The following is a 20,680-nucleotide window of genomic DNA, read 5'->3' as shown; positions in this document are numbered from 1 at the left end:
CTGTTACTCAAGTTGTATCTTGCCACTCAAGCTGTAATTGGCGAGGTGCAAACCTTCGAAGCTCGAAGTAATTTCGTACCTAATTTCAAGATTGTAGTTGCTATGGCATCTGCTGGATGCAAGCCGGCCACAAACAGAATTTAACAATTTCTTTGACTTATTTTTTCAATGTATAGAGAAATGTTTTCCAATTGAATTCACTATCGTGACGTTCTTCCTAAAACACTTAGTACAGTAAATCCAGTTTTAACGAAATTCAAGGGACCAGTGAAATCATTTCACAGGAACGAAATTTTTTTCCACCTATATTACGAATGTTGATATTGTTCCTATATAATTTGAATTAGGGATTGCCAAATCTACGCTAAAACGACACTTTCGCTGCGAGAGACTTCCCTGAAACCGGATTTGACTGCATGACATTATCTTCATTTCTTACTCCCATTCTTGTTTCAGAGGGAATGCATCAGTGTCCATGTTGGTCAAGCTGGAGTTCAGATCGGCAATGCATGCTGGGAATTATACTGTCTGGAACATGGTATTCAGCCGGATGGACAGATGCCAAGCGACAAGACACTGGGGGGAGGCGATGACTCCTTCAATACATTCTTCAGCGAGACAGGAGCTGGAAAACACGTTCCGCGGGCTGTATTTGTTGATCTTGAACCTACAGTCGTTGGTGAGTTGTTTTTAATAAAAATTAACATGTCAACAGGTTCAATATAAAATTTTTTGTCAAAATATGTGTTTGATACATATAACTAATATGTATATGTTGCCTAATATGTATTTGACCTTTTAAGATAAAATTTGGTAGTGTTTCTCACCTGTCAGTTATTACTTTATAATAAAATATGTCGGCTGTAGCTGTATGGCAATGCTATTGCTCTACGTTTACCATCAGATTTTAGTAATGCGGTTTCTTGCAATATTGTGTTTCTCGTTTGTGAGAGACTGATTTCTCTTTTTTCCCTCACCCAATCTCAGTTCACAAGCAATTTGGATGTGTACAATTGTAAAGGTGCCTTAATTTCTTTTCAAGAAACAATCCAATTTCTGCCATGTTGTTTTGTCATCCCAGTCTCTGCAGAATTTGATGTGCCAGAAGATTGGATCATCAAAGAAGAGAAGCGATGCTCCAGTGATATTGTCTACAGTCACCTAACGGTTAGCTTAGGGAAATTGGATCTGGTACTTACTTCAGTTTCACATTCTGATTTGCCATCAGACCCTTAATATTCAAATCCAATACCGATTACTTTTTCCAATTGATCCTTTTTCTTTATCAAGCTAAAGTGAACCTATTAGACTAGAAGATCATTTAGTATTATATACCTGGTGATTTTTTTATCATTTTCGCAGCCACACTTTACTTCTCATGTAACTGCTACAATCTTGCACATCCTCTTTGAGTTCTAGAATTGTTGCTATTCCATCAGCCAGTGGCAGTTTGTCTTAGTGAAAATAAAATCTAAGTTAATGCAGTTTTATTTACCAGTTAAAATACTGGCACAGCGCTTTCAGGTAAACCGGTTTAGATCTCAGCAGCGTAAGGGCAGAGGATGCCAACTTCAGACCCCCGCAAGAACAACATGAAATAGGAAAAAGTCACATCAGGAATAAAGAGTAATACAAGTAGTAAGCAGTTTTGTAAACTCAGAACAGTCAAAAGGACTGCCGCGGTGCTTCTAAAGTTAACATTTGAACAGGGCTAAAGGCGATGTCAACTTGGTCAGAAACTGGGGGCCTGGCCCTTGAGGGGACTCGGCTCGGAACTGCAGTAGTATAAGTTTTATATGTTTTATGGAGTGAGGGGAGCCCGGCGACCAAACTGACAAGGTGCCCGCCTAGGCGTTAGGCGTCCCCGAACATGTACGAGAAGAATTAAAAGAGTATTTTTACCCAAAAAATGCAATAGTACAATTTAATGCTACAGTTTTGTGCCCATTTTGCATCCTTTTGAATGCAATTCAAAACAGTATGAAAGCTATAGTTGTCAAAAATTTAAAAAGAATCTCATATCATGCACTCAAAGCCGAACGCCCTGATCGAACACTGAAATCGACTGTCCAAAGAATGTCTGTAGAATTAAATGAGCCGTGGTGGCCTGATCGGTAAGGCATCGGACTTGTGACCGGAGGGTCTCGAGTTCGATCCTCGCTGGTCGAAGATCCACCGTCGTCATTAATGGTGACTGGGCGGAGATAAATATGCTCGTGGTCACAATGTCCTCCAAGTGAAACGATACCTCTTGGTCTGCTAGACCAGAAAATTAATCGGCTTCTGGCCTGGTTCTAAATTATCGATCTGTCCGTAAATGGTGCTGCCATCTATCGTGTTGTCTGAGCCAAATCGGAGTTCCACCTAGAAATAGGCGCTCGATTGAAACGGAAGCCGTACCTCTGTGCCTTAAATCGAGTAGCATTGCTACTCGGGTTCGAGTTCCCGAGTGGCATAAGTAACAACAACAACAACAGAATTTAATAATGAATGCCGGAATTCCCCTTCGTTTGCAGACGAGGTGCGCACGGGCACGTACCGGCAACTCTTCCACCCCGAACAGTTGATCACCGGCAAGGAGGATGCTGCCAACAACTACGCTCGTGGCCATTACACCATCGGCAAGGAGATCGTGGATCTGGTCCTGGATCGGATTCGTAAGCTGGCCGACCAGTGCACGGGCCTACAGGGCTTCCTCATCTTCCACAGCTTCGGGGGAGGGACTGGCTCTGGATTCACCTCCCTGCTCATGGAACGACTGTCCGTCGACTACGGAAAAAAGTCCAAGCTGGAATTCTCCATTTACCCGGCGCCGCAGGTGAGTCCAACCACGGCAGGCCTTATAAAATTGGCAAGGGGCCAGTTAAGGCGTTCAAGAATCACATAATCAGTCCCCCTCCCCACACACTTTTTTACTTCCTTTTACAAAAAAGGAAGTATTGTATTCGCGAAAAAATTTTCACTCAAAAATCGCCCTTAATTTCCATTTTGCTCACCCCCAAATGAATGTTGAGTTTTTTTTTCGATTCGACCACATGCGGAAAAGTGCCTAAGAATGTATAGACACGCGAAATATCCATTTTGACCATCACCGAGGTAATTACAACGACTTTTCTCGTGACGTCTGTATGTATGTGCGTATGTGTGTATGTGCGTATGTGCGTATGTGCGTATGTGCGTATGTATCTCGCATAACTCAAAAATGGTATGTCCTAGAAAGTTGAAATTTGGTACATAGACTCGTAGTGGGGTCTAGTTGTGCACCTCCCCTTTTGGTTGCTTTCGGATGTTCCTAAGGGGGTCTTTTGCACCTTTTTGGGGGGAAATCATTGTTAATATCAATGCAAACTTAAGTGGTGTTACAATTTGGCGGACACTTGGCGATATATCGCCAGTCTTTTGGTCGCCAAGTTTTGTCGCCAACTTGGCGGAAAATTTGGCGATTTTTTTTTTATCTGGTTTTAATTTGGCCATCGTTTTTAATATTTAGAGATTAAACTATTGAATCACATTAAAATTGCCAATAATGGGAAAATGACATTAAAATGGAGTAAAAGGAAGTCATGTGAGGCACACATCAGCTCGTTTTTATATTTCATCAGTATATTTTAAAAATGGAAATTGGCGCGCAGAACTTTTTTCTCTAGACAGAGTGGCACTCAGCACAAAAATGGTTGGGAACCGCTGAGCTAAATGATTCTTAAAGCCTAAAAACCCGTAAAAAAATTATCTGTGTCATTATAAAGAGAAAGGAACAACACTCTCAAAATGACACGAACATCAGCCATGACATACCGAAATCAATTAAGCAATCACTAATTGACCAAAAAAAAAGTATGAGGAGTTAGGAACACTAACATTTCTATCACTTTCGCTTGACACGAGTCATATTCTAATTGACTGAAATATTACTGTCTTGTACGTGCATGAAAACGTAATTTGCTTCTAACTGAATCCAACTTCCATTCACCTGGAATTCTCCTGTAGAAAGAAAATTAGTCCTGGTTCTTAGATGATACGAAATTGAATTCTGTTGGTCAACGTGCGGTTGTTATCAGGAATCACTCACGTTGGTGCATGTAGACAGATGGAATTCCTCACGCTCGTTGCTGGCTCTTCATCATTTACTTGGAAAACTGCCAGGAGAAGAGAAACTAGGATTTGCATCTTTTCGGCATTTATCCAACTATAAGCGCTACTGGATTAGTGTTATTTAATGAAAACCTTTCATTTTACTCTGTCTTATGACAGTGAAAACGGGAAATTATACCTTCCCCAGTGGCCACTAGTAAAAATGTCATTGGCAGCCACCTTTTGGTAATAGTGACCAGTTTTTACTCAAAATGCAAAACGATTATTTTTTTCACTTTTTTTTGAAAACTGTTATCCTAAATATATATTTACTAATGTTTGTAATGTAGTTTAACTAATCTAGTTCACAAAGGTTGTTTTTAATTTTGGCGGAAAAGGGTTTACCTATTTCTTAATGCTTTTTGAACACTTTAAGGTCGGTCAGTAAGTTATTTATTGGGTACCCATTGAGAGATGATTTTAAAATTATTCACCCTGTGGCTAGTGGCAACCGCCAGTTTTGCCTTTTAATATCTTTTTTAACTAAGCGAATATTTTGAATTTTGCTTGTATATGTGATTTTGTGATTAACTTTGATATTCCCTGGTCCTATTCATATCTGTTACCATTGTATAAAAATCAACAAAGTTCATTGAAGTAGGTCTAAAAACGTCTTAATACCATTTTCAGAAAGACTTGAAAAATATGTGAAGTGATTATACCTAAAAATGCAAACTTGTGCATGATCAGTTGGATCATGCATTAATCCGTGCCTTTAATTGTGCGGTGCGTTATGTATTATTCTCCATCGCTCTTCATAACGCAGTTGTAGTTTTATACATAGCTTCAATCCCAAAATTTTTAATGTTGTGCATGATCTAAAGCTGTAAATGTTCCTCGATTTTTCAATAATTTCTCTTTTCTTACAGCAAACAAAACGATGAAAAGTTGTTTCAGACTCAAAATCATTTTTGCTAGCGTGAAAAAGATTTGATTAAAAAAAAAAAAAAAGCTAACAGTTAGGTAGTTAATGAGAGGGAAGAAATTTCAAACACTGACACTAAAGTTCTTTTTTTTTTTTTAAATTACACCCACAAAAACAGAGTCACTGGCACCACTATTAGCTACTTGCTCCTGCTAAAATATAAACGATTTATTTAAATCTTTCCCCCCCACAACAGATTACTTGTGTTGAATTTCCTTAATTTTCTTAGTCCAGCGACCTTTTTTATTTTTATTTATTTATTTATTTGAATAAAACTTTAATTTATCAAAATCCATTAACTTGGCAAAAACCACAAAGATTTTGTTTTTCTTTAATAGGTCTCAACCGCAGTAGTGGAACCATATAATTCCGTACTAACCACCCATACCACCCTGGAACACTCGGACTGCGCCTTCATGGTGGACAACGAAGCCATATACGATATTTGCCGACGTAATCTCGACATCGAAAGACCTACCTACACCAACCTCAACAGACTCATCGGGCAGATTGTCTCATCCATCACCGCGTCCCTTAGATTCGACGGCGCCCTAAACGTTGATCTAACAGAATTCCAGACAAACTTGGTGCCCTATCCGAGGTAATTGCATCTCACTGGAAACTAAAACTTTTACGACAGTGGTATCATGACCAATAATCAAAACTAGTTTGAGTGAATGAACATGGGCCGTGGTAGCCTGATCGGTAGGGCATTGGACTCGGGGCCGAAGGGGCTCGGGTTCGATCCCCGCTGGTCGAAGACCCACCGTCGTCATTAAAGGGGACTGGGCGACGTTAAATATGCTCGTGGTCTCAATGTCCTCCAAGTGAAACGATACCTCTGGGGGTGCTAGTACCAGGTAGCTATTAGCTCTTGGACTAGTTCTAAATTCTCATTAACTGTTCGATCCGGTGATGGTGCTGCCATCTATCGGTATATAAAATAATGGAGGCAAGGCACTAGTATGCAGACCTCGACATAAAAATACAGTTGAAGTCAGTTGTGACTCTTGAATAGAAATTGAATGAACATAGACTTTCATTATAATTTACCTGAACAACGCTAATGTTCACCAGATTATTCGACTCTTGGGCAAACACTTGAAAGTAGGTTTTTACTTGGTTGAAAAAGGCTTCGACGGCTGTTAGTCTGATCGAGGACCGAATTGTCTGGTGAATAAGAGCGTTAAGGCATAAAGTTAAGTAGCTGGAAACAATAATAAAACTGCGATAGAAATACGTAGTTCAACACATGAACGTGTAGAAATGGGGATACGTATTTCTGACCCTTGATTGTTTTCCTTCTGCCTTCTCAGAGAGGATGTAGAGTTATATCTGAGATTGAATTGTGCAACCTCTGGAGTCTACTGAGTAGTTTCTTTTAAATGTTAACAGTCAGCTACTGAAAATATTTGGATTAAAGACAATTATGTAAATCAAATGGATAGAGTTTGAAATTTTTAAGAAAAATTTCACCTTTAAATTTTAGAGCTTCTTATTTGAACAAAACTTCGGACTTTTTTAAATGAGGCAAAAATGTGTTGCGGAACAAAAATACATGACAAACCAGTTCGATGACTGGTTGAAATATGTATGATATTTTACCGGGGGAAAAAAATCCTACACGAGGCACGTTTTTAAAGTAAGTACCGTTTTGAAATGAAAAAGGAACAAGTGCAGATAGAGCAAAGAAATTTATTGGACAAAATTCTACCATACTTACGCTATTTTTCGACATTGCTCTTGGATTTTCCAAGCATTTGTCAAAGCGTGGTACAGGTTTTTGCATACCCTATTCGTAGAAAGTTGCCGCCTGTGAAGACAACCATGAGGACTCTTACACGGCTTTGGCTGGGAAGTTTTTTAACATCCTCCGGAACTGCCCGACCTCGCTCGCAGCAACTTTCATTTGTTACGGCATTTAAAGTCTTGCCTTGGCGGTCGATGGCACAACATCAAAAAGGAAAAAAAAAAAAAAAAATGACGAAACAGTCAAGATGTCTTTAAAACTTTCCTTTCCTTTCCTTCCATATAGGATCCATTTTCCATTAGCAACTTACGCACCTGTGATTTCTGCGGAGAAAGCTTTTCACGAGCAGTTGACGGTATCCGAAATCACCAACGCCTGTTTCGAGCCAGCCAATCAGATGGTCAAATGCGACCCACGTCACGGCAAGTACATGGCGGTGTGTCTCCTGTACAGAGGAGATGTTGTGCCAAAAGACGTGAATGCAGCCATTGCCACCATCAAGACCAAAAGGACCATACAGTTCGTTGATTGGTGTCCCACAGGATTTAAGGTGAGAACCTCGACATCAGAAACCTGTATTTGTGATGACACTATGACTCAAACGGCTATATTCACTAGTCGAGTTAAACCTCAGCCACATATCCTAACAGCCAATTGAAGCTTCGAATTCTTTGACGAAGGCTTCAGTCGACGGTTTGGATGTCTAACTGAGGTTACACTTGACTGGTGAGTCTAGCCGTTAATGGAGTAAATTGTTAGTTCTTGAGAAGTTGACTCCTGCAGCAATTCTCCATAAACTGGAAGTTTGGCTGATTTTTCGGTAACGGTCAGCTTTTAGTTTTCTATCTTGAAAACGAACAATAAAATTACTATTCATCTTTCTAGTTTGAGACCTGCAATATAGGGAGCTTAATAATTGCTAAACTCAACCTCGATATAGAAGGGTTTCAATTAAAGCTGTGGAGTAACTAGAGATTTAGGTTTTCTGGAAAATTTTGAAACAGAAACTGTTCTGGAAAATTCTCCAAGTCTCTAAATTATGATGGTCTTCTAACTTAGAACTCTCGTTTTCAACTAGAGCAACAGCTTTTATGTGTATAAATGTATACATAGACTGTCAAAGAAGGCTTTGGAAGATCCCCCCCCCCTTTTGCACCTTTTTAAACTTACTCGCAACACAACATTGCGCACGATACATCTCAACCTTTTTCGAAAATTGGGTAGCCAAAAACAGAAGCATCTAGAGAATTTTCTACTAAGAAATAGTGCTGCGTAATAAAAAACAAATAAACAAACAAAAAAAAAAAATTCATATGACGTTGCAGAGAAACATAGACTCATATAGATAATTAAGGTCACAAACACAAAATCTGTGAAAGTTGAAAAACTATTCACTGTATTACCACGAAATTTGGCGCAGAGGTATATTACATTGGAAGAAAGAACATAGAAGCACAACAACATGGACAAGATTTTAATTGAAAATTAAGAAAAAAGGGTATATCAAAAAGTGTTAGATTAAAAATCAGAGATAAAGCATTATCTCGGGAAAAGCCTGCCTAATATGGAGTGTGATCACTGTGCACTGCTATACAAACTTCACAACGAACTTTCATACTGTTTATGAAGGTGTCAATAAATGCTTGGGGGCAACGACAAAGCCCATTCTTCCAAAAGTGCGACTTTTAACTCTTGGGGAGTATTAGGGGGAGGACGGATTACTCTGTGCAAGGGCTCTTCCTTTTAGGCCGAAACATGTTCAATAGTATTGAGATCCGGCGACTTCTAGGGTCAGTCCATAGTCGAATATTCTCTTCCTCAACGTGTTTGTGACCTTTATTTTGGACATAAGTGTATTTGTCGATGGCAATGGTAAGAAAAGATTGCTTTGATAAACATCACGCTCTTTCAATGTAATATCTGTTCCCCGCAGGTTGGCATCAACTACCAACCCCCCACCGTGGTGCCGGGCGGGGACCTGGCCAAGGTCCAGCGGGCCGTCTGCATGCTGTCCAACACCACTGCCATCGCCGAGGCCTGGGCCCGTCTCGACCACAAGTTCGACCTCATGTACGCCAAGAGGGCGTTCGTGCACTGGTACGTGGGCGAAGGCATGGAGGAGGGCGAGTTCGCGGAGGCCAGGGAGGACTTGGCCGCCCTAGAGAAAGACTACGAAGAAGTGGGCGTGGACTCCATGGAGGGCGAAGAGGACATGGCCGGGGAGGAGTACTGAGGGCCCTGTCCTCCGCTCGTCAGCCGCTTTCGTTTTGGGGATGTCTATGTCTAATACACTTTGTGTGCTAAACCGAATGCCCGAATTCAAACATGAAAAATAAGAATGACTTTAGTTTGTTCCTTACTTTGAGTATCTTCGTTGTAAATTACACCAACACACGTGCATGGAATAAGTTGCAATGTTTGTCCTTATTAACGTTGGTTTTACCAATTTATATAAATAGACAATTTTTTAAACCGAATTGAATTTAGCTTAAGGCAACTCTACGGCAACAGACATCATCAATTGTTGCACGAAATATCTTACAGAAACTTCAAATGTTAGATCCTTGTTTCATTGCATGAACTTTATGAAGAACATGGACTACTTCTGTCGGGTTCAATTAAATTTTGAAGATTTAAAGAAGCAATAAAAGAAATAATATTTCTTTGCTCAGAAACGGATATATCTCTAGTAGTCCCTTACCGAGCAAAGAAAAAAAAAAAAGCGTTATAAATTTCATGTGATTCATGTTTCTTACAATGAAACGTATCTAACATACTTGGAGTCTTTGCAAGGTATTTTGTGCAACAACTGATGCGTCTGTTACAGTAAAATTGCCCCCTATAGTTTTTTCTGTTTAAAATTTTAATAATACGTACTTGTAATGTAGCATGTCTGTCTACTAAAACAATATTTCCCAACTTACGGTTTTAATGCATTGAAACCAGGGACGTGCACAGAAATTTTGGGGCCCCGTCACAAATGACTGTTCCAGGCCCCCTCCATATTGTTCACTCATATATTTCAACCCTAGTTTTAAAAATATTAGGCCCTCTTCAGGCTTGGAGCCGGACCAACACGTGTCCCCCCCCCCCACTGTGCGCGCCCCTGATTGAAGCAAATGTCGATGTTAATCGGTCTTCATCAAAATTATACATTCTATTCCACACACCGAAGTAGGAACCTTCGTATACGATATCAAGGCTCTAACTGTGATTTTGATCCTGAACCGTGCTGACGACTGGCCTTTGAATTCTACAAGCACTGATAATTTGCACATGATTTTATTTACAAATTATCATGTGATGTTTTTACTATTTCATGAACTTTTACAGTTGAATAAACTACATTTAATAATAGTGTTTTCTACTTTTGACTAACTATTGTTAGTCTTTAAATGTAGAGAAGTCGTGTAGTTAATATAAATGTCCTACAAGACCTTTTTACGTAGTACTTGATAAATAGCACGTTAAATATTTACTTTTAAAATATTTTGCTTTTTGGATTGCCTTTAACAGTACTACAAACCCTATTTGAAATATGCCACCAATTTTGAGCTATGTTTTGTGTTAGAATTTATTTCATTTTATATTTAACTTTCTTCTTATATAAAGCTTTACAACTTCTTAATGTTATTTTGATGTTTTTACGCTAGAAAACTTTTGAAACAATTACAGTGATAGAGCAGAAAATTTATTTCCTTTTTAAATAAAGAAATTTGAAGAAGAGTTTGTTTTGTTATTTATGGTGTAAGTTTTTGTGAAAATTAATTGTTAATTCACAGACACTCCTACATATGGACATGTTCAAGAGCACAAAGTAAAGTTTATTTAAAAAAGAAAAAAACAGGCATTTACACTAAGAGCATGAAACTGGGGAAATTCCACTTTACTAGAGCCATCAGTTGTTTCACAAAAAGGGCTAAAGATTCCTTTTTTAAAGAGTAATTAAAGGATTCCTAATGTAAGATCCTTGTTTGTCGTATGAACTGTAGGAAGAACACAGTCTCCTCCTTTTGTACTTTCTTTTCTAATGGGGCTGCGTTAGGCTATTTAGCTTTTTGCAGACCTAGTGCGATCCCACAAAACGGCACCCAGTCTTTCATGTGCCACCATTAAAACGCGGATGTCAACGACACAGAAAATTTTGACGCCCATTTTCCCACCAGATGGAGGCACGTGGGCTCTTTTGAATGCGAAACCGCATTGAAGGCATTCAGGGCCAAACGAACACCCTAGTGATCTTTTACATGTCGCATAATCATACGGATCACAACCCAGGACCACGACGCTGAATTACAGCGCCTTATCAACACGCCACGCAGCGGATTATACTTCTCCATGTATTAATTTAATCAAAATGTAAAGATTAAATCATTAATATACATCAATTCGATTGAAAATACAATTAAGTTGAATGGGTAAAAAGTGTTTGTAAACACACTATTACAAACAACATATTTTTTATAACATAATTAGACACAACATAATTTTAAATTGCACTTCGACAACACTGTGATGAAAAATATAGGCATTTAATAAATTAATTTTTAACAGTATTGAAAAGTTTTACAGTATGACATATCACAGATAAGTAATTTGCATAGTTTCCTTTAGTGTATGAATTTCTTTTTCACAAAAATTTTATTATCACATTTCCTTAGGTTATAATTCACAAACAAATTCAAGCAATGTAAATATTTCCGAAAAATAGTCTACATCTCGTTATGAAAATTCGCGTAGTATTCGCGCCATTATAGAGTTTTGCTCAGAATGTTTATGTTTCATAAGTGAGTTCTTTGGGAATAAAGTACTGAATACGTACATCGGATGGAAGCTCTTTTCCGTGTTCGTAAAATATTCTTATCATGCTATGATATCAAAAATATTTTAATATATTACTGGTAAAAAATGTTCTTGATGAATGAAAACTCTTTATATCAAAATTTGTATTATGCCAAAAGTATTTTTAACATGCTTCTGACGTACATTGTTCTTGAAGATACGGATACGAATCAATTAAATTAATTTTTTCTCGATGATTTAACAATTTGATTGCGTGATTTTCGATGCTAGAAAAATATACACATTCAATTATTTTATCACTATCAGGATGTCTCCTTCAGCACATCCACATTTAATTGCTTTCTGTACAAGTCGCTCAATTTTTCAATTTGTTGCTTTTCTAGCGCAAGTTGCTCAGCCACCATACGCATGCGCTCAGCAAGTTCCGTCTTGGAACCCTTGTCATAGTTCTCAGAAGTTTTCATGAACTGATAGATGTCCAGTGCCACGAAAATGGCTCCCAAACCAGCTGCAATCATTTGTGTGGTGAAAGAGGCAACCTGAGCACCAGTGGCTGCCCAGGTCGCTTCAGCAGTAGTACTTTGTAAAGCAGCACCACTTATTTTTTTTATGGTTTCGGGACCAAGAGTAGCCAGCTCTTTCATGGCCTGTCAATTAAATGGAGATAAAATAGAGAAACAGAAGGAAAATTGTTTTAAAAAAAATGAAATCATATTCTAATAATATTAAACATTTTCACGATAAGGGAACTACTTGGCGTGGAGTATTAATTGCTTCTGTCCTTCACTCAGAGCCGGCTCTAATAGTTCTGCCGCCCTAGGCGACATGGACAAGTGCCGCCCCCGCCCCCATTGGATAATAATAATAATAAAAATATAAAATAATAACATGTTAACAAAATAAAAATAATAGCAAAGTGCTTAAAATTAAAGCGAGTTTCTTGTTAAATAACTGGGGTTTGCATATGCAAGCATTGGTACACACTCTAAACAATTATATTTTTAGCATTGAAGCAGTGAATTTTATGGCGCTGAAACAGATATTCATGCTATTTTTTTTTTAATGTTTCAACTTCTAAATTTGCCGCCCGTAAAATCTGCCGCCCTAGGCGACTGCTTACCCTTGGAGCCAGGCCTGCCTTCACTACATCAGCACAATTTTTTTAAACTAAATGGACTACGTTCGTATTTTTCCAATTATTGTATTAAAAGCACACAAACATACACACCAAAAAAACATTCGGAAAAATGGTGTGTACGAAAATCTATCATAAAATTAAAGTATCAAATGTTTTACCTGGAAGAAATCAGAAGAGGATGAAAGTGTGCGCGAAAACGTAGGTGCACCTCCAAATAGATTATCCGTCTTGTTCAGTTGCTGCAGGAAAGCTCTGTCTTCCGGATATAGGCACCTGACGAGGGTGACGATGTCATCCAGAGAGTTGGCTCCTTCTTTGAGATGTCGGAACCTCCTTTCGAGTTCCTCGTCACAGGCAGGCGACACTTGTAGGACCTTGCCTAAGTCCTCCATCAAGGATTCATTGTTGAGCTCAGCAAGGATGGATATCACCTGTTGCTCATGCAGGATGACTTCGCGGAATGCGTCACTTAGTGCTTTGGTGTAGAAGGCATCTTCTTGTAAAACCTTTGAGGCTTGTTCTGTGAGTTCTTTGGTCAGGTAGACTTCTGCTAGGTTTGCACCAAGAGTAGTGGCTGAACCAGCCACGGTACCCACTAAGCCACCAGCAGATAAGGCTAAGGAGACGCCTCCTGAAAGAGCCAAGTAATGAATCAATTTAACTCTCTTAGTGCGTTAAGATAGGTAAACCATTCAATAATTATGCGCTTTTCTGTACCCAACTTAATTATTTCTGCAATTCCACGCTCCTTTTACGTTTGTTTGGTTAAATAAAGTTTTGCTGATTACGAAATTAGAAAGTTTGTTTACAAAAGAACTTGATAGGGACATCTCAGACTCGGCATCTAAAGTCCAGAATAAATACATAAGAGTGTTTGGTTTGCAACTGGAGTACAAAGTAAAAAAAAAAAAACTTGACGCAATTCCAAATGTCACCAAGAATCTTCGTAATCAAAAGCCTTCCGAGATGAGCTTTTTTTTGGCCCGGCAAATACTGGATGGGGTTCATGGTCAACAGCATGATATGTAGAAACTGTTGATGGTTCACGGTGAGATTTACCTTTTTACGACCCCTTTTTTACACACTCCAAGCAGCAACTCACGCTAATTTCAAGCCAAACAGTAAGGAAGGAAGGAGAGAGAAAAGCCATAGGGGAGAGTGGACCAAAGCGGGTAGGCCTTCGTATGCCCCCCTCCCCCCCATGGTGTGTTAGCGGCAATGAATACGTATGTCGAGTTTACCCGAACCCCCCCCCCCCCCGAGTTATTATCAGTCCCAGCGAAGCAGCAGTGAAGCGACATGGCGCAACCAGGCTTAAAATGAAAAAAAATGATACATTAAAAAAAATGCAGTTTTGTAACTTGTGATTAGTCGAAGACCAGCTTATTTTTTTTATTGTCAATAATATTAACTTATTCTGACACTATCCACCAATAAACTACGACGGTCACAAGTTTTTTTTAATTATTAATTTAAGGTTATAATTATTGAAATAAAAAACGAGCCTTTAGGCAAAGCGGGTATAGGATTTAATCATATAGTTATTTAAAATTTTTTGACTGGTCTGCTGACTTAGATTTTCTCTTTCCATAGGATAAGTATAACTTTAAAGAGTTGTTTTTTATGATAGCAATTAATTAATCTAGTAATTAACTCAGTTATTTTTTTATGTTTTATACACAAATGTACTGACTTTAAATTGGATAAGTACAACTGTTTTATATTTTTTTATATAATGGCAGGTAGCTAGTCAACTATTTTAATCATTTATAACTTCATATTTGATTGGAAAATGTGCTAAACCACAATTAGTTAAGTTCAACCGCTTTGGGCTCAATGGTAGGGCAAAGCGGGTTTTTCACATGTTACTTAAGTTTGATATTAAATAAAGATCACTTTTTATTTTGAAGTTTAAAAACCCTGCTAGGAAATAAAACCGAAATTGTTGCGATTAAAATACAAAAACTACAATTTTCGCGCGTTTTTCGAAAATTTACCTGCTTTGGGCCATTCTCCCCAGTTGTTTTATTTAAGAGTAAAACGTGTAAATTACTTCTTACCACTGAATGGTGCCAAAATGAGTCCTCCGATAGCAGCGGTGCCGCCAGCAATGCTTGAAGACGTTCCCGTCAGGCTGGCGATGTTGACGTTGTGGTGGTGTCTGTCGATCTCTTGCGCAACGGCCGGCAGCGTGTCAAGTACCTCCATCCGACTACACGACCATAGGTCCGACAGAGTAACGAAAGTAGTCTTGGCCTGGTTGCATTGAATAAGTGCAGGTTGCAGTCTGGAATTGAACTCTTGAATTCTATACTTCAAATCTTGGCGAGTTTGTTCTTTGCTGCGGCCGACGCCCATAACCTGATAAATGGAAGGAATGTTTAAAAGGCATATCATTTCCATAGAGTCAAATCCGACTATGATTTTCTGAGAATTGCACCAATGCAAACGTATTATCTCTCACTATCAGCTCAACAAACATTGCTAAATAAAGTCAAACCCGCCCTAGCGAAATTTCCTTTTAGCAGATATTCTCTAATAATTAGAAACTTTCCCTGCGGGCTTTGTGCATTTTCGTTTGTAATTTCTAATCCAACTAATACACTTTCGTTTTCAATGAGATTTAGTTATTGAGTTTTTTGACTCAATTTTTCAAAAGCTGCTAAATTTTCTTTGACTAGCAAAAAATATTATCCGATGAGGGCCTGAATCAGTTGGTTTGTTCGTACGTGTCTCAACTAGCTGGCTACAGCAGAATTTTCGAAGACTCATAAGTTGTAAAGTGTTAAGCATGAAACAAGTTGGAGCAACTGTACTGTTTCCTTGGTTGCGGTTGTACGTATGAATTGTAATTGCTCATAGTTGGTACGGTTGATGAGTTCGACTAACTTGAGTTATTTCGACAAAAAACTAATAAAAAGTTCTCGACGTATGGAGATGAGCTTATAACCATTCAGCTAAATGTGTAGTGCTCATAAAAATCTATATGTTTTAAATATCTGTTTGATTTCGTTTTGAAATCTATTAAAAAGGGGGGGGGAGAGTGAAGTTGCCAACGCGCCCACTGGAAGATAAATTCTGGCTGAACTTGTGAGAAAAGTCAAAATATAAACTTTGTAAAAGTTCATAGAAAAACCCACAACTGCGACTGTAATGGATTTAGTTTCTTAAAGGTATTGGAATAACATTTACTGAGAAGCACAGAATATCCTAGCTGAGCCATAAACCCATGATATAAATTCGTAACAGGTTAAGCGTTTGATATTACTCGGATCTCTTCTTACCTATATAGTTTATGTTCTTGAAAGCCTTTCAACTCAACACAACAAAGGAGTGTTTAGAACAGACGCTATCCAGACATCAGAAACACGCCTCACTTTATTTTATAGTCTACAATTAAGGATTCGAAGCCCGTCGTTCCCCTCCTTGTTTCTTGGACAACGCTTTTAATAAGTAGGTAAGAAGAAAATGCATCCTGAGAAGAAAGGAAGTGTGGTTCGCTTAAAATGCCTCTCCACTCAACCGTGGCATTTTTTTCGTTACTTTTATTCGTACCTTCGTAGGCAGTGAGTCATGATTGCGAGGTTCTGGTGAAACGTCATCTTTCATCATTAGCTGGTAAAAAGTCCGTAACTGAGCTGAAACCAAAAATAGTCAAGTTCCTTCTGTGGTAAAAGGTTTTGAAGGAATCTTTTCCCTTCTGCCTTTTGGTATGGGAAATCCTTTTCTAAGAATCTCATCGAGAATATTAGTTGAGAGGAACTCCAACACTACCAAGAGACCGAAGAGCAGTTTTAGTTGAATTCAAGGCAGAACTCAAGATTTAACAGATGCTACAAATGCTTTTTCATTATCGTGTGACAAGATATCAAAATACAATACCGAAGCAAAACTGATAACAAAAAAATTAGTGGGTATACAGTAGAATCCCGCTTATCCAAAATTCCTGCTAACCCCAACAGAATTTATTTTCGAAAACTCTTATTGAAAAGGTTACTTGAAAGATTTTGTTCTTTTTTTATTCTCAATTTAAGCTCATTTCTCACATTGTGGGGGAAAGGTATTTCATGCACATTTTTGAATTTTAGGTCATTCAAAAGCTTTAAATTTTTTGCATACGATGGAGCTTGCTCGAAGTTTCTACGAGCATTAGGAGAGCTATAAGAAATTTTTTTAGAAAACCGGAATCCGAGGCTTAGAGTTTAGACTTAATCACCCATTTTTTACTCCAGTTAAGAGCCCAAAATTTCCAATCCCCCCCCCCCGACCGTTCCCATCTCTATTCAAAACCGATTAAAAATAAGGAAAAAGCCTGGATTTTAAAAATCAAATATTGAAGAAACAAACTGTTTTCCTGAAGCATCGTTGATTGTTTTCAATTTTGCAAAGTTGTGTGTAAAATAATTGATTTTTGTAGTTTGCCGAGCGCCATCCATGGTGAGGTAGACGAAAGATTTTTCTTCCAAAATGTATCAACGATTTTCGTAGCTTCAATGATCCTGCCTACAAAGTGATTGATGAAATTTCAACAACTGGAAAAGACCAATATGAGAGTTCAGATTTTGAGAAACGTCGAAATTACATATTTACACGAGCATAAATGTTCCTCCCATACATAGGAGAATACGATTGAAAATAAAAGCGAGAAGGAAAAGAAGGTAAAGGAGGTTTTATCAAAAAAAAAGTAACAGGAAAGAAAGCAATAGACCTCATAGACCAAATAGTGTTTCAGATAAAGGGGATGACCATAAATGATTTGTCATACTTTTTTACAACAATTTTGACCCCTTCCTCCCTTTGTCACCTCACAAAGTGTCACAATTCAGTTTACTAACTCATCCTACGCTTGTCGCATGTCACGTTATTTTTCATAAACATTTTGCAATAAAAAATGTGCGGTGTCGCACTTCTTGTTACTCCCTCCTTTCTTCTTGTCACAACTTCACGAACACCTCTCAAAGTATGACAGTATTTGTGCAGGACCCCGTAGAGGGAGCAGGGGTGCCACCCCCTAAAAGAGCAAAGGCGCACCCACCTAAATATCGCAAAGACCCCTCACTCCAGAAGCAAGAGCCCCCCCTCCCTCCCAAAAAAGTGAAAAATACCCCTCAAAACACCCCTTCCCTAAAAATTTCAATGGCGCAGTCTGCGCCATGACCGCCCCTAGGTGGGCACCCCTGGAGAGAGGCAAGTATGTTCGTCGAGGGACAGATACCAAAGAGGTGAAAGCAACTACAGTAAACTCCCGATTATCCGCGGAAAATAAAAATCACGGATAAACCGCAAAAAGTCTAAAAGGAGGGACAAATAAAGTAAAAATTGTACTTCCTCAAAACCTTTAGCTGTATTGATGCATAATACTTTCTAGAAACAGTGAAAAAATTAACAATACAGTAAAAATGTTTTGTACTTTTGCACACTAGAACCAAACATCAATAAAGAACAAGTGCATGTAAGATGAAAAAAGCACAATAAATAAATGAAACAAAAGTTTATTTGTAATTTTTCGACAAAACGAGCTGATGTGTACATCACATGACTTCCTTTTACTCCAATTTATTGTCATTTCCCCATTATTGGCAATTTTAATATGATTCAACTGTTTACTCTCTAAATATCACCAACAGTAGCCAAATTGAAACCAAATTTAAAATTAAAAAAAAAGTCGCCAAATTTGTCACCAAGTTGGCGACAAAACTTGGCGACCAAAAGACTGGCGATATATTGCCAAGTGTCCGACAAATTATAACATCACTTGAGTTTAAATCGAAATTAACAATGATTTCCCCCCAAAAAGGGGCAAAAGACCCCCTTAAGAACATCCGAATGCAACCAAAAGGAAAGGTGCACAATTAGGCCCCACTAGGAGTCTTCGTACCAAATTTCAACTTTCTAATAGCGTTTTTGAGTTATGTGAGATACATACGCACATACATACGTACATACAGACGTCACGAGAAAAATTCGTTGTAATTAACTCGGGGGTCGTCAAAATGGATATTTCGGGTGTCTGTAGGTTCCTAGGCATATATCCACGTGTGTGGTTGGATCGAAAAAAAAAAAAAAATTCAACATTCATTCAGGGTTGAGAAAAATGGAAATTAAGGCCGATTTTTAAGTGAAAATTTTTTTCGCGAATACAATACTTACTTTTTTGTAAAAGGAAGTAAAAAGAAAAAACAGCCATTGGTATTTGCTATTTACTATGAAAATACATGTTCCTTATTGTTAATTGACTCGCGGATAATCGTTAGTTTACTGAAATTGATATCACAAATGTAATAGGGAAAAAAAATGTTCAATTACAATGAAAAAAATAAATAACGTTGAGAAAACTATCTTTCAACAAATAAAGAAACATTTATTGTATCATATCAAGAATGATTTTGAGGATTTTTTTTTTCATTTTTTAGAATTATAATAATTATTTTCATTGTTCCTAAGTTTGATTAGTGTGGCTTTGAAGTATGCGGCATAACTTAAGGATTCATTAACAGGACTTCAATCAAAGATTCCGGAGTTAATTATTTACTCATTTCTGCGAAATGAAACGACAAGAGAAAAGTTGGTATCTGAAACAAATTGATATTGTCAAAAACCTTCACACAAAACAAGATGCACCATAATAATGGTATTCAGCATTTAAAGTAATTGTGTGCTCAACAGCAAAATTTGGAAAAATTCACTCGCCAGTAGCCAGTAGTGGCAGTTTCATTTGTCGCCACTAATTTTGAAATAATTGTCACTTTTTTACTTACTCAAAGATCAAAACGATCTTTTTTTTTTTTTTTTTTTAATGTCTGAAGTTAGTAATACATATGAAAATGCTATAATTGATGTAAATAACATATTTTAAATAACTTAGTTCACAAAAGCTGCATCCTGCATCTTGGTTTCAGTGCAAAAGATTTTACATAACTTAAGATCCCTTTTACACCTTCAGGTCATTGATTTATTTTTTGAGGTAGAGATCGGGTGGCGATTGTGAGAGATGACTTCTAAATCATTCTTTTTTCATACACTTGAAGTGTTAAACGATATGTTTTCTAATTTTGTGAAGTTAGTAATGAGTAAAAATATTACAATTAATGTAAAAGTCATATTTATAATAACTTAATTCACAAAAGTTGCATCTTGATTTTGGTGGAAAATATTTTACCTATACTTAATGCCCTTTTTACACTTTGTGGTATTTATTCTTTGAAGTAGCGATCGAAAAACCGTGAGCGACTAAATGAAAAAACGGCAATCGAAATTACTATTTTTTCATTTAGTCACCCTGGTGTCCGATTGCGCCCGCAAATTTTACCCTTAAATTCACCCCGTTTCCAGTTTTATCCACCAACGCTTAATAATGGCGATTAAAAAAAAAGAGCTCGGAAAGTAATATGATGCTATTTTGAGAAATAAATTTAACTTACAGCATTACTATAATTCGATTGACAATGACAACGAATTTGATTTGAGTATCAATCTTATTACTCTTAAAATTGAAACAAATTCGTATTAACTGCTTACATATCATTCAGCTAGGGATTTTGGGTCATCATTTATCAGTTTTACAGAACCAAGTGCAAAAATTGAAAGCTAGAGAAACGTACCTATATTTAAGTATGTGTATTGCAGAAATAAGAAGAAATCCTGCTGCAACGTTATGTCAACATCAACAAATTAACCACAAGAACATCCCGACGAAACTTTTGCTTGTAGTCTTTCTCTTTTTACTTGCCTTCTATTTCACTCTTTGTGGGTACATGCTAATTTTAACATCGCCAGCAGGCGTGTCTCAGAAGAAGTTTGTAACTTGACGTCATCGTTGACATTTTCAGAAGACTAGTGGTGTAAGTTGCAGAAGCGTTTCCATGTCTAGATCAGGATTTTCCGAACTTTTTCATGCATTGACCCCTGAAGGAATTTTACTTTAACCATCAAT

General features: G+C 37.7%; 2 protein-coding genes across 2 annotated transcripts; one reads left to right on the top strand and one right to left on the bottom strand.

Moving 5' to 3' along the window:
- The first annotated feature begins 515 nt into the window (after positions 1-515).
- On the top strand, positions 516-10,370 carry LOC129234135 (tubulin alpha-1A chain-like). The gene is made up of 5 exons (XM_054868028.1): positions 516-679; positions 2,517-2,818; positions 5,395-5,657; positions 7,092-7,356; positions 8,740-10,370. Exons 1-5 carry the CDS (start codon positions 559-561, stop codon positions 9,037-9,039), a joined length of 1,251 nt encoding a protein of 416 aa, XP_054724003.1. The 5' UTR covers positions 516-558; the 3' UTR covers positions 9,040-10,370.
- A 947-nt stretch (positions 10,371-11,317) lies between these two features.
- LOC129234133 (uncharacterized) lies at positions 11,318-20,478 on the bottom strand. Its single transcript, XM_054868026.1, has 4 exons — positions 20,349-20,478; positions 14,808-15,108; positions 12,906-13,378; positions 11,318-12,256 (listed from the first exon to the last, which is right to left on the bottom strand). Exons 2-4 carry the CDS (start codon positions 15,103-15,105, stop codon positions 11,912-11,914), a joined length of 1,116 nt encoding a protein of 371 aa, XP_054724001.1. The 5' UTR covers positions 15,106-15,108; positions 20,349-20,478; the 3' UTR covers positions 11,318-11,911.
- Between the last annotated feature and the right edge of the window lie 202 nt (positions 20,479-20,680).

Source organism: Uloborus diversus, chromosome 1 (genome assembly GCF_026930045.1).
Source record: "Uloborus diversus isolate 005 chromosome 1, Udiv.v.3.1, whole genome shotgun sequence".
NCBI classification, from domain to species: domain Eukaryota; kingdom Metazoa; phylum Arthropoda; class Arachnida; order Araneae; family Uloboridae; genus Uloborus; species Uloborus diversus.
This window is presented reverse-complemented; position numbering and strand designations above follow the sequence as displayed.

Excerpts from the sequence above, each read along its gene's own strand:
- LOC129234135 (XM_054868028.1), top strand. The coding sequence starts at position 559 with ATGCCAAGCGACAAGACACTGGGGGGAGGCGATGACTCCTTCAATACA. Across the intron at positions 680-2,516 it reads TCTTGAACCTACAGTCGTTG|ACGAGGTGCGCACGGGCACG; the intron begins GTGAGTTGTTTT and ends CTTCGTTTGCAG. Across the intron at positions 5,658-7,091 it reads AACTTGGTGCCCTATCCGAG|GATCCATTTTCCATTAGCAA; the intron begins GTAATTGCATCT and ends CCTTCCATATAG.
- LOC129234133 (XM_054868026.1), bottom strand. The coding sequence starts at position 15,105 with ATGGGCGTCGGCCGCAGCAAAGAACAAACTCGCCAAGATTTGAAGTAT. Across the intron at positions 13,379-14,807 it reads CATTTTGGCACCATTCAGTG|GAGGCGTCTCCTTAGCCTTA; the intron begins GTAAGAAGTAAT and ends TGGCTCTTTCAG. Across the intron at positions 12,257-12,905 it reads CCTCTTCTGATTTCTTCCAG|GCCATGAAAGAGCTGGCTAC; the intron begins GTAAAACATTTG and ends TTTAATTGACAG.